This window comes from Vombatus ursinus, unplaced genomic scaffold (genome assembly GCF_900497805.2).
Source record: "Vombatus ursinus unplaced genomic scaffold, bare-nosed wombat genome assembly UNPS02011916.1, whole genome shotgun sequence".
NCBI lineage: Eukaryota > Metazoa > Chordata > Mammalia > Diprotodontia > Vombatidae > Vombatus > Vombatus ursinus.
In genome coordinates this window covers 4411651-4425346 of record NW_020951694.1, presented here as the reverse complement: position 1 = coordinate 4425346, position 13696 = coordinate 4411651, and the positions used below count along the sequence as shown (strand labels likewise).

The window sequence follows — 13696 nt, the reverse complement described above, 5'->3', positions numbered from 1 at the left end:
TAATTAGGAAAAAAGAATTGTTTGTTATTAACTTGTTCTTCTCTAATGGATACTGGTCTTTAACATCATGTTGATAGACAAACTGACAAATTCTTACTATTGAATTCTGGATTTTCTAGACTCCATGCATAATACTAGGGGTTTCTACCATTCCAGTTATCTTCTGATTGCCTAAAAGCAGGACTGAAAAAGAATACTGAATACAGGGAGAAGTACCTGGAAAGGGCTGCAAACTTTTTAAAGGGTTTTTAATTTGTGCCAAGCTGAGTTATGTAAAGCTATACTTGTGATTTACCTCAAATGTATATGATTCAAATGAAGTTTAAACCCTGGAATTTCTCATAATTGCAATAAATAGTTAAACAGTGGAGTGGGAGGAATACTGCTGAAGTAGAGAAAAGGAAGAAAGGTCATGAACCCAGACATATAATCTTAGAAACAGAACTTGCCCACTCCCATTCTCCTATTTCTTTTTATTCTTGGGTATTATTAGTAGAACAAAAACCCAAGACTAAAATCAAAGGGAACACAGGCAGAGGAAGCTGTAGAGGTTTAGGGGCTGTTCACTGAAGTTCCCCTTGTTATCACCGTCATATTGTATAGACCTTCCCCACCACCACCACCATAATTCAAATATGCATTTCTTGAAATGAGTATAGGGTATTACATAAAAGTCATAACCATCTTGCTAAATCCCAAAGATCTTTTGAAAATCACATTTATAATTTTGGGAAAGTTACATTTCAAGGGAAACAAGAAAGTCATTATAAAACAGTTTGTTGATAGTACCCCCTTTGAACTTACCCCCTATAGTACACTTATAGGTAGGGTCTTCCAGATAATGATTTCCCCAGATTCAAGGGATTCTATGGGACCACACTAGTAACATTATAACTCACAAACCTCCACTGATACATTTATTTTCAATAGTCACCTAGAGGATAGAATTAGGGCAAAGCAAAGGCCTTTACTAAAATAGCCAGGTAAGAGCTAAAAAACATCTCCTCTATTAACCTGGGATGCAATCTGCTATAAAGACAGCAGCAGTGGGAAGAATGAGCAAACACAAGAGTATAAAGAGGCATTAAGTCCAGTACACATGTCCAAGGCAACTCACAACTCAATTACTAAAAAACCCCAATTCTCTTCCCATGGTATCTATGTCTTTCTCTTTCTTATCTATCGGACATGTCACCTGCTAAATTCCCTGAGCCTGCTTCTCTCCACAGCTCAACTTCACTCTGGATTTGGATTTTCTGTGCTTGCTTTCTTGGGCATGATGTTTCCTACTAGGCATGCTGTACTCTAAGAGATCACTGAGTCAGCTGGGGGCACACTGGATATAGTGCTGGACCTAGAATCTGAAAGAACTAAGTTCAAATGTGGCCTTAGACACTTGCTAGCTGTGTGACTCTAGGCAAGTCACTTAACCTCTCTCTGCCTTATTTTCCTCAACTGTAAAACAGGAATGGTAATAGCACCTCTACCATGCAGAGTTGTTAGGAAGATCAAATGAGATAATACTTATAAAATCACTTAGCATAGTGCCTAGGACACAGTAGATACTAAATAAATGCTTATTTTCTTTTTTTGAGCATGGGGTAGAAGAAAAGGACATCCTCTTCCTAACTGCTGAGGTCTTAGGGCACAAGGATAAACGTAAAGAGTTATTCCCTCTTGGGAGGGAGAAATAAATAGCAGATGTATAATTGCCAATAACCTTATTATCAACCTTTCAGACCTAGAAGAACATTACTAGAACATAAATTTTTAAGTTAAGAACCTGAATAGAATTGTAGAAGGGTTAACTTTGCTCTATGAAGATTAAGGAATAGAAATAGATTACAGTATACATATTACACAGCTGTACAAAGCATTTTTACAAAAATTCACCATGTGCTAGGTCATAAAACATCATAAACAAATCCAGAAAACCAAATATTAACTACTATTGACTATATCAGCTTAATGACATCACAGTAAAAAATATGATCAAAAAAGAGCATATGAATAATATCTAGAATTTATATAGCTCTTTAAAGTTTACAAATTGCTTACAAGTTATCTCAGTTGTTTCTCACAAAGTAGGTGCAATTATTATTTCCAATTTATAACTGAGGAAACTGAGGCAGACAAAGGTTAAAAAATGACTTGCCCACATTCATACAACCAGTAAATGTGATTTCGGATTTGAGCTAAGGACTTCCTCGTTCCAGGTCTAGCATTCTATCCATTGTGCCAGCTAACAAATTTAAATGGAAGCCAATTATTTCATTAAATAAAATAATAATGAAGCAATATGACAAAGAAAAAATTTAGATGTAGTCAAAACAAGGGTCCTTATGGAGAAAATTTATCCCTAAACATTTTCATCAGCAAAAGAGTATGTACTTCAAAAAATATGTTATAAACAATTTAAAAAAAAAATCTAACCAAACACAAAATAGAAATTCTGAAAATCAGAAACTTTTTTTTAAAAATCACACAACTTTGGATAACTAAACCTAGAAGTGGGTTAAAAAAAATAAAACTAATAACCTTATCAGAAGAAAATGTTATCAAAAACATTTACATGGGAAAGTATACACCAATATACCTGATAAATTAACTTAATATTTACAAAAATATAAAATACCCAAAATAACAGAAGAAGAAAAAATACAAGTAACTCCAAATTAGAAGGGGGCAAGGGGGGAGACAGCGACAGAGAGAGAATTGAGTAAGTCATAAAGAAACTCCCAAAGGAAAAATTACTTACCCAGGACCAGGTGGATTTACAAATGAATTTTACCAAACACTAAAGCAACAATTCCAATATTACATATTTTCAAAAAATAGTAAAAGCAGGATTCCATGAAATAAATGTGGGTTTGATACTTAAACAAAGGAGAGATAAAGCAAAGGATAAAAAAAAAAATTAAAGATTAGGGTTTCTTAAACTTTTTTGTATTGTGGACTTTATTGGTAGTATGGTGAATCCTCTGGTTCCCTTCTCAGATGTTTTTAAGTGCATAAAATAAAACAGATGAGGTTTTTTATTGTTGTTTGTTTTGTTTTGCTTTTTGCTGAGGCAATCAGGGTTAAGTGACTGGCCCAGGGTCACACACAGCTAGTTAAGAGTCAAGTGTTTGAGGCTAGATTTTAACTCAGGTCTTCCTGACTCCAAGGCTGGAGCTTTACCTACAGTACCACCTAGCTGCCCCCAAAGACTAGCTTTCATTTCATTTTATTATTTTTTGGTGGGGCAGGCAGAGCTAGGAAATGGGGTTAGGTGACCTGCCCAGGGTCTCACTGCTAGTAAGTATCTGAGGCCAAATTTTAACTCATGTCCTCCTGACTCCAGGGCCAGTGCTCTATCCAGTGCACCATTTAGCTGCCCCTAAAATAGGTGAGATTGCAAAGAAAACCAATCACACTGACTAATTATCAAAATTTTTTTTTAAAGTTTGTGAGGGAACCCATCCTTACTACTTAGTATGACGAGTAGTCTATCTAAAACCAAGAGCTATTAGATGTAATCGAAAAACACAAGACATTTCTAAGATCAGGGGTAAAGCAAGGATATCTATTGTTACCACCATTATTTAGCACAGCTCTAGAAATGATAGCTGTCTATAACAGTAATACAGAAAAAAAATGAAGAGGAAAACAAACATTACTTTTTGCAATAACATTTTATTTAGAAAACACTACAATCTAACTCAAGTGAAACAATATCTTCAGTCAAGCAGCAAGATATATAATAAACTCATGAAAATCATACTTTTCAAATTACAAAAAAAAACCAAGATAGAAAAATTCCACTCCGAATAATTACCAATATATAAGATATATGTGAATCCACCCACACACATAGAAAGTATATTGCTACAACTAAGCACTTTACAGAAATAAAGCACAAAAAGTTAGACAGGAATTTAAGAAAAAAATGGTACTGGCTCCAGGAGCAGAAAACTGAACTCCATTTTGGTTTCCCCTGTACCTAGCTTAGTAAAAAATTGAACTGAATCTGTGATTCAGTTTCTTAACACATAAAATGGGATCGAACTACTAGATGGTAGCAAAACTCTCTTCCAATTATAGCTCTATGATCCTACCAGGTGTTGATGCCATCCCAAAACTCCCACAAACTTTTACCATTTCTTCGTTAATTTTAATTCTCTTGACCTAGTAACCTAGGAAGATTAACACCTACCAACCCTGGGCCCTGCAAATGTAAAATTAAGTTGATTCCCAGTATTTCTAAAAATGCAGAACAAAAAATTCAAACGGGGTTCTGTGAGGCACAAACACAATATATAAATTTAGCCAAGTTCTATCATTAACTACTGGTTACCATAGGTAATCATCCTTCAGCTTCTAGTACAAGGTAAACTAGAATTATCAGTTGCAAGTTCCTTAAATCCTAGAGGAACCATTTGATTGTTAAAAGTTGCTCCAGCAGTCTGCAATCTTCTCCCAAGGTTGCATTAGAAAAAAATCTATAACGACTCAAAGTTCCAGCTGCAGTTACTTTCAAGTAGCTTATTGCAGTAGGAGAATCCAGTTTTTTCAGATACAAGTCAAAGGTAAAAATCTAACTCAAAGTTCTCCCTATCTTAAGCATTTTCAATCTAATTTGCTTCTAATTACCAGTACCCCAACACCCAATAAAAAAACGACCCCACTGGTGGTTAAAAACTCAAATGTCGTATGTGACAAAATTAAAAATCACAAAACCTGTTAACTCAGATGGCATAAAGTGCCAAGATAATACTAAACTTTGGTTGCACCTAAGGCAACCAGGCAATGCCTTCAACATAAAGGTGCTGAGTAGGCTATCACCACGGACAAGTTTTCTTCCCATGAAGCGCTAAGCAGCTCTCTGAAAGATTGTTAGGGTGGCTCTTAAAAGAGCCTTTGGGGGGTTGTGAAAGAATTCGACAGCTAATTTACTTCTTCTTGGGCAACACCTTCTTGGGTTTAACAGCCTTTGATCTGGCAACCTTAGCCTTAGGTTTCACTGCCTTGGTCTTGGCTGGACTTTTGACCACTTTCTTAGGCTTGGCAGCTTTACCAGCTTTAGGACTCTTGGCTGTTTTCTTGCCTCCCACCGCGGACGACTTCTTGGCTTTTTTTGGAGTTTTCACGCTCTTGGCAGTTACCGACCCAGATTTCTTCGGCTTCTTGGATGCAGGCTTCTTAGCCTTGACCGAAGATGACTTTTTGGCCTTCTTCTTGGTTTCGGCTGGAGACGCTTTCTTGTTGAGCCTGAAGGAGCCTGAAGCCCCAGTACCTTTGGTCTGCACCAAAGTACCTTTGCTTACCAAGCTTTTCAAGGCTAACTTGATGCGGCTGTTGTTCTTCTCCACATCGTAGCCACCGGCAGCTAAGACCTTCTTTAGGGCCGCTAGAGACACCCCATTTCGCTCAGTGGATGCGGCCACGGCGTTAATTATGAGTTCCGACACAGGACGACACACAGCCTTACGCCGGCTTCCTCGCTTGGCCTTCGTTGGCGCCTTCTCTTGAGGCGCCGGAGCTGGCGCAGTGGTCGTAGTGACGCTAGGTTCTGCAGAAGAGGCAGGCAGTGTTTCAGACATGTCAGACAACGAGGACAAAATCAGAAGCAACAAACTAGACTCTCGCGAACTGGAAGAGAACGGCGTCGACCAGGGGTATATATAGGGCGGGGCTGCGCTGTGATTGGTGCGTTGCTTAGCCCGCCATGTGGGCCCAGTAGTCTCTGTTCTGGCTTCTAAATTGTGTTTGTTACACATCAAAAAAGGCCCAAACTCAAAATATTCCTCGCACCAAATTGTCCAGTTTTTATCGGAATATCATCCCTGGCCTCTCAGGCTTTACATACATTTTTTCTTGTTGATAAATATAAAATATGATACCCAAAGCTTTCAAAAATACTTGGAACTTTAGGCAAAATTCAATGGCAAGAAACCAAAGTTGCTCTTTTCATTATAAATGTAAAATGAATAGGTAAAGGAATAAGTTTTGTGACCTTTTAGAGATGATTCTTCACGTGTCTGGCCTTTGATTTATCTAAAAAACAAATTATTTGTCTTGAGAGTTTTGCTAAAAATGTCTCTGTAGATGAGGGAAATAACACAGACTCCTTAAAGGGCAGCCCATGGACCTAGAGCAAACTTTTAGTGTTCCTACTAAAATAGCATTAACCTTTTATTTTTTTTTTAAGTATTCATTCACTTGATCCAAAAAAATATTTCATCTTTTAGGTTCTGATATCTTTGTATTCTTTGTAATTACACTACATTGTTTCATTCAATCTGTAAGGGGACTTTTTCCTATGAAGAACTGAGGTCTTAACAATTAAAGTAAAAATTACCAGAATTAACTGATTTGTGTATTTGGGGGCAAAAAAAAAATACTCAACTCATCTGATTTGAGTAGAGAGAGCCTTGTGGATAAATGGGATTTGGAGTAAGGAAATTAAAGAAATAGGCAATAGTAAGAATAATAATAACTCATATTCTGACCTTTGGGAAAGAGGAGCATCCAGAGAAAAGGAAGGCTGAAAAGGCAAGCATGGTGATGTGATAGGGAGTACCTTGAACTCAGAGTCAAGAGACCTAGCTTCAACTTTGCCATTGATGAAAATGGTGTTCTCCATGTAGTAAGTGATGAATTGATATTTGTTGAAATAAGGAAAATTGAGTTGAATTGAACCAGTGGCTATGAGACCTTGGGGCAGGTCCCTTACTTTTTTCTGAGCCCCTTAAAATTCTTCTTCAGCTATAAAAATGCTACAAGGTAGATAAAGTGAAATTAACTGACATCCAGGGAATAAAAATAATTTTAAAAAAAGAAATACTCAAAGCAAAGAGAATTTTATTTTGTGATAATTCTCTTCTAAGATAACAACCACTACAAAATGTGGATCTAGAAATTAAGACTAAGTTTCAAAAATCTCTTCTGAAAATCAGCTCCTCCGCCTGACATCTTTTTTTGTTGTTGTTGTTAATGACACTACCAGTCACCCATGCTTAAACCTGAAAAATCATTTGAACTCTGTCTCTCATCCCCTATATCAAATCTGTTCCCAACTTCTGTCAGATCTTTCAAAATCCCTTGTTCTGGCCCTTAATTTTTCTACATGTGTCCTTTCTAAATAATTATCTTTGAATTTTTATCTCTGAGAAAGAAAAATTTCAAACTTACAAAATCTAAAATGTAAAACTTAATAATAGAAAATAGATCAATTTTCTTTATAAAGCAACCTTGCTTTACATTGCCTGACCATTTTCTACTCAAATGTGTGATATAGTGGTGGATATTCCTATCATTTTACATAGTAAATAAAATTTTAGTATAAAACTATGGTTAGCATGAAATCAACAAGTGAAAGTCAAAAGTTGAAGTGATATTTGAAATTAGCATAAAATACTGTTGGGGTGATCAATTTGCATATGTATGACGAAAAAAGAAAAAAAACTACTTTTTTTTAATAATGAAAGTATAATTTTTATACTTACCTTAATCATAACTTCATCATAACTTCAAAAGATGAAGAAGCCAACAAGGAGAAATTCTAGTCTGGGTCTCTCTCATCCTCACCAATATGAGAAAGATGGTTACTAGGGTTTAAATAATGGTAACATTATACAGGAAATTTTCTATCCTTCCTACAGATTGTGATAGCAGAGAGTAAAGACATTCTAGATTTGGAGAAGGTGAATTTCAGAGGAAGAATCTTATGCCATGGGCTAAACTTAGCTCAGAAAGGATGAAATTCTGAAAACAAAAATTTTTTAGAAAGGAAAAAGAAACTATGGATGAGAAGGGAAAAAATGGGAGTTTTCTGAAAAGATGAAGATGAATATGTAAGGTATACACCAACCAGCTAAGGTTTTTTTTTTAAATGGAAGCAAGTAAGTAATAGAAAATGAATACACAAATATAACTTGGTACTCTAAAAATATTGTTAAGTTTTCTAAAGTTCATGATGAGCTGAGCCTGGTAAGGAAAGCTAAGGATAACAAAAAGGATAGAGTTTTATTTTTGTTTTTTATTTGTTTGTTTTTTAAGATATATTAGGGAACAATGAAGGATCAAAGAAAGAATGATGGGAGATAATTTTGTGGTTTTTCAGTTGTGTCTGATTCTTCATGACCCCTTTTGGGGTTTTCTTGGCAAAGATACAAAAGTGGTTTGCCATTTCCTTCTCCAAATCATTTTACAGATGAGGAAACTGAGGCAAACAGGTTTAATTTACTTGCCCAGAATCAGGTACTTCTGAGTACCTGAGGTCATATTTGAACTCAGGTCTTCCAGACTCCAGGTCCAGTATACCCAACACCCTTGAGAGATAACAGCTGACAAGAAAAGGAGGCAGAGTTGCTCAGAGTTGCTATTATTTTCTCAAACATAAAGGATGAGTTTGGACTGGAAAGGATAAAACAACAACAAAAAATAGATAACAGGGAGTTGATACCGTGGATAAATGAGGAGAGAATAAATGAGCACCTAGCTACTTTTTGATGACTTTAAATGACCTGGCCCACAGAAATTACACCCTAGGGCAGTAGTTCTCAAAGTGTGGTCCAAGGTCCCTGAGACCTTATTCTGGGTACTATGAAGTCAGAACTATTTTTATAATAATACTAAGACTTTTTTGCCTTTTCCACTCTTATATATATTCACTTTCATGAGTATACAGTGGAATCTTCCAAAGGCTACATGACCTGTGAATTAAAGATTTAGCTGCAAACATGAAAACTAAGTTAACATCTTCTATATAGAACTTTTGCCTTACAAATGGAAGAATCTACAGACATCACTGGACTTGCTGTTTTGCTTTTATTTGTTGCATATCAGCATTAACTAATCAATGTGAATACTTGGCAACAAACACAAGTGGTGGTGAAATATTCTACATGTTGAATGCCTTTTTTGAATCTTATAATTTATCCTAGAACAAATGTGTTGACATTTGCACATGGTGAAAAAGCAGTGGTTAAGTAAAACTGCTAGTGCCTTAGCATGAATCAAGGCAATGGTACCAAACTGTATTAGTCTCATCATGTTCTTCACCACCAATCAAATGAATAAAAAGACAAACAAACAAGGATAAAATTTTAAATGCCATTTCATTTAAGAATGCATTTGATGAAGCAATAAAAATTATTCATTTTATTAAATCCCAACCCTTGAATACAGATCTTTTTTATCTGTATGTGTTGAAATAGAAAGTATTATATGCACTTCCTCAGTGGTTGTTTTGAGTGACTGAATTGCAAGCTGAACTTGTTTTCATAGAAAATTTTTACTTGAAAGAACGATTGACAAACCATGGTTATACAGACTTGGATATTTGAGATACATTTTCCCAAAAAACAAAGCAAGCCTATTACTTCAAGGAAAATAACTGACAGTACTTGTTGCCAATGATAAAATTCAAGATTTCAAGTGAAAAGTAGAATTTTGAGAAACTTGTATCCACCATTGTGAACTCAACAGTACGTGGAGACTTTTCTGATGAGATAGGTGGTGATATTAACAAATGCAATATCTGATATTATATATGAAATGTGTTACCATTTGAAAATATAAATATAACTCAATGAAGATATAAACATAACTCATCCTCCATATGATCAATGTATGATATAACAAAATAATGCTAGAACTAAATTTTTTAAAAAAGAACCACTCAAAGTGGATTTCATCAATGGATTTTGAGTATGAAACATTCATTAATGAAGGTTCAGATTCCACATTTCAATTAACCTTTAAGAAACTAACACTTGTCAAGCTGAGGTATAGTATCGAAGAATAAACATAATTATATTAAAAAGCTAATAAAATACTGTTCCCTTTTCCAAATACTTATCTGTGAAGCTTGAGGCCCTTTATAAGATTAGGCCTGGGGGCAGCTAGGTGGAGCAGTGGATAAAGCACAGGCCCTGGAGTTAGGAGGACCTGAGTTCAAATCCAACCTTAGACCAAACACTTGACACTAGCTGTGTGACCCTGGGCAAGTCACTTAACCCCATTGCCTAGCAAAAATTTAAAAAAAAAAAAAAAAGATTAGGCCTGGTAGGGGCAGCTAGGTGGATAGAGGTCTGGCCTTAGAGTCAGGAGGACCTGAATTCAAATCCAACCTCAGACACTTGACATTTACTAGCTGTATGACCCTGGGCAAGTCACTTAACCCTGACTGACAAGCAAGGAAAAAAAAAAGAGAGAGAGAGAGAGATTAGGCCTGGTGGTATAAAGCTATCATGACAGTCTTCCCTTCAGGGAGGCTGTAAGTTTATAAAACATATTCATGGAAAAATACTAACAATAGTTTTCAAAAGTTAGTATAGCTGTGTCCCCCAAAATAATATTTTATCTACCACCAGCTTCTTTTTCCTCCCTGATAACAAATCTCTAAAATAATACTTTGCCCTGACCCCTGATGTGATCTGGCCAGCTTGAGGGTATAACAATCCCACTCTCAAGGGTACTTTGGAGAACAACCTCCCCTCCAGCAGGAATACACCTTCCTACTGGATGTGGAGTTTAAAATTGTCCAACCTACAATAAAAGAAACTGAGGCAGAATTCTGAGCCAATGGCACTTTATTAAAGAGTCCATGGTCTCCTCTAATAAAGTGGACCTCAGATCTTCCTCATGATCTGAGATGCCCCTGTTTCCTAAGACCTTGTTTTTATAGAGTTTGATAACCAAATATGCAAAAGAGGCATGGTAAAATACAAAATCTCATTAGTTGATAGACCTTGATCTTGAGGGCCAAAAATTAAGATGGGCAAGGCAAGAGTCCTGTCCAGTGACCAAGTAGTGATAAGGTGGTCACCTGCTCCTGTTGGACAAGAAAGGGTAGTCTGGAGGTACAAAAATAAGTTGAGGACTTTCCAAAGAATCAAAGCATCTCACCCATGCTGGGTTTGGATGTGGAATTTGAGTAAAACAGGATGGATGTCTTTGTCTGCATTCTTGTGGTTGCTCAAGTGAGCCTCATGACTAGTAAAAAAAAGAGTGAACATTACATTAAAGTTTGAGGTCTACTATAAAGGCCTACTATAAGAACCTATCATATCTAATTATCCCTGTGTGATTTATGTAAAATATCAAACTGACTAATACTGATTGGAATAGAGTAGGGGTCCTAATGAATTATAATGGAGCACCCCACTTCCTGTTGAATGGACTCATGTCTCTGTGCTCCCCAATGTAGCACTGCCTTTATGTGAGTTATGCTCTATGTCAATAAGTATGTCTGAATTGTATGCTGGGTCCTTTTTTCTTCTGTCCCCTTGTTCCACTCTCCATTGCCTGTAATAAAGCTTTGCAATAAACTGATTCCCATGGTTTCATTCTCAGCACCCTAACTCATTAAGGGGTTGTTTTCCCTGACCTCGATTGCTGGCCCATTGGCCTTTCCCTAGACATAAAGTGGGAACGGGGACAAAGACTAAACCTATTGATAGCCTGAACAAATTAATTTGTTCTGTGAAGTTTGGGTTCAGTCAAAGGGCTGCACTTTAGGACCGAGAGGGCCACATGTGGCCTCCAGGCCACAGGTTCCCCACCCCTGGCCTAACCTACATCATAAGCCCAGTTGTAGAAAGTCCTACAGGTCAGTAGGGGAACCTGAGTCCTCCCAAGAGGGACTCCTTTATGTCGAAGACTGTCATAAAATAAAAGTTTGTTAATAAGGTTTCAGATTCCACATTGCAACTAAACTTTAAGAAACTACCACTTGTCAAGTTGTAGTGTAACACAATTACCTAAAAGGACTATTAAAATACTCTTCCCTTTTCCAACTACATATCTGTAAGGCATGAGGCCAGGTTTTCTTCACCCCTTTCAACCAAAATAACAAATTTCAACAAAATGAATGGAGAAACATATATGAGCATACAAATTTCTTCTAAATCAGACATTAAAGAGATTTGCAAAAATGTAAAACAACCGCACTATTCTCACTAATGTATTTTTAAAACTATGACTATTTTTCATAAAATGTAATGTGTAAACATGTACTGGGAATATAATTATTATTAAAATGAATTAATAAATATTTTTAAATTTCATTTTTTATTTCTAACATGGAAAATATTGATAAATATAACCCACATAAACAAAAGCTCTTCAGGGTCCTCAAGAATTTATGAGTATCAAAAAGCCCTGAGATTAAAAAGTTTAAGAATTGCTGGATATTCTAGATCATCTGTTCCCAAACTTATTTGGCCTGCCACCCCCTTAAAAAAAATTACTCAGCACCCCCCTGGAAATCTACTTTCTTTAACCCTTTAAAAGTTTTTTTTTTAATATGCATCATTTCAAAAAATATATGAATTTTTTAAAATGACACATCTTAAATTTAATAATTTAATGTAAATTTGTGGGGTTTTTCCTGCATTGAAATCTTGATGACACAATATTGCATCATATAAGCTCATAGTATCACATTGTAAACAAGTCATTACATGCACACATCCCTGCTGATGCATGCTGGACTTCCTGACAATGTGTAACACACTCGCCTGCCAACACTTGTTAGTTAAGGCCTGTTGGTGAATTTGACCACTGTTGGGTTATAACTTGCATTTTGTGTATTTCTTTGGAAAATAATGTAATAACTACAACTTTAACTCTGTTACTCAACAGATGAAACATGTACGAACAGTTTTTCAAAATTTTCTTATCTTCTTTTCTTTTCTTATGCTTCCACCACCCCCTTATTTTTTATTCAATGCCCCCAATTGCAACCAAGGCTACTACTGCCCCTCCCCCATAGTCCCAGCATCCCGCCAGGGACTGATGTTTTGGGAACCTATGTTAGATGATCAACAGTAGGTGAACAAGTTTCCACAGACAAGATGATCACACTTCCCATATATGGACTTTTAAACACTTAGTCTAAAGCCTATGATTGATAGATTGATTCAATAAAAAATTGTTTTCACCTAGTTAAAATTTCAGGGCTTAGCATCTGGTGACTTTAAATGCCTATATTTGTAGGGTTTTAGCATAAAAGAGGGTTGTACTTTGTCAAATGCTGTTTCTGTATCTATTGAGATGATCATGTGTGTTGGGATGGTTTGGTTCTTAATGATTATGTTGATTATGTTTAATAATTATGTTGATTGTTTTCCATTATATAAATCTTACTTTATCATAATGGATGATTTCTTGGATAAATTATTGTAGTCTTTTGATAGGATTTTGTTTAAAAATGTTGAGTCAATGTTCAAGTAATGATATGGACCTATAGTTGTTTTATTTTTCCCCTGTATTTTATCTTTTAGTGGTTTGGGTCTTAGTGATGGAATGCTAATATAAAGCTGTACCCAATTCAAGTATTCTGACTTCTGTATAAGCCCCACTGAACAACAAGCCCATTGTCCCTACCTAGTCACTGCCCCCTCTTCCCCCCACCATCGCCCCAATTCAATGTCCTAACTTCTTCGTATATGCCTCACTCCTCAGTACAACAACAGGTGTATCCATGCACTCATATTTCCCACAGAAACAGCAGGTATGTCCATGCATTCAACCACAACCACATCCATCTTTTCTCAGACAGGACCACAATACTCAGTCAATCAGAAAGCAGCACCACAAGGGTGCCCAAGCAGGATGTGGACCCCAAAACAATAGAAGGGACTTTCCGTGAGGAGGCACCTGCACAGTAACAGCAAAAGCTGCCCTTTAGGAGAACTTAGGACGTAGA

The 13696-nt window shown here is 36.3% G+C and overlaps 1 protein-coding gene across 1 annotated transcript; it reads right to left on the bottom strand.

Annotated features, from left to right (window-relative positions):
* Positions 1 to 3812: 3812 nt before the first annotated feature.
* LOC114039327 (histone H1.4-like) lies at positions 3813 to 5585 on the bottom strand. Its single transcript, XM_027857023.1, has one exon. It carries the CDS (start codon positions 5580 to 5582, stop codon positions 4932 to 4934), a length of 651 nt encoding a protein of 216 aa, XP_027712824.1. The 5' UTR covers positions 5583 to 5585; the 3' UTR covers positions 3813 to 4931.
* Positions 5586 to 13696: the final 8111 nt, after the last annotated feature.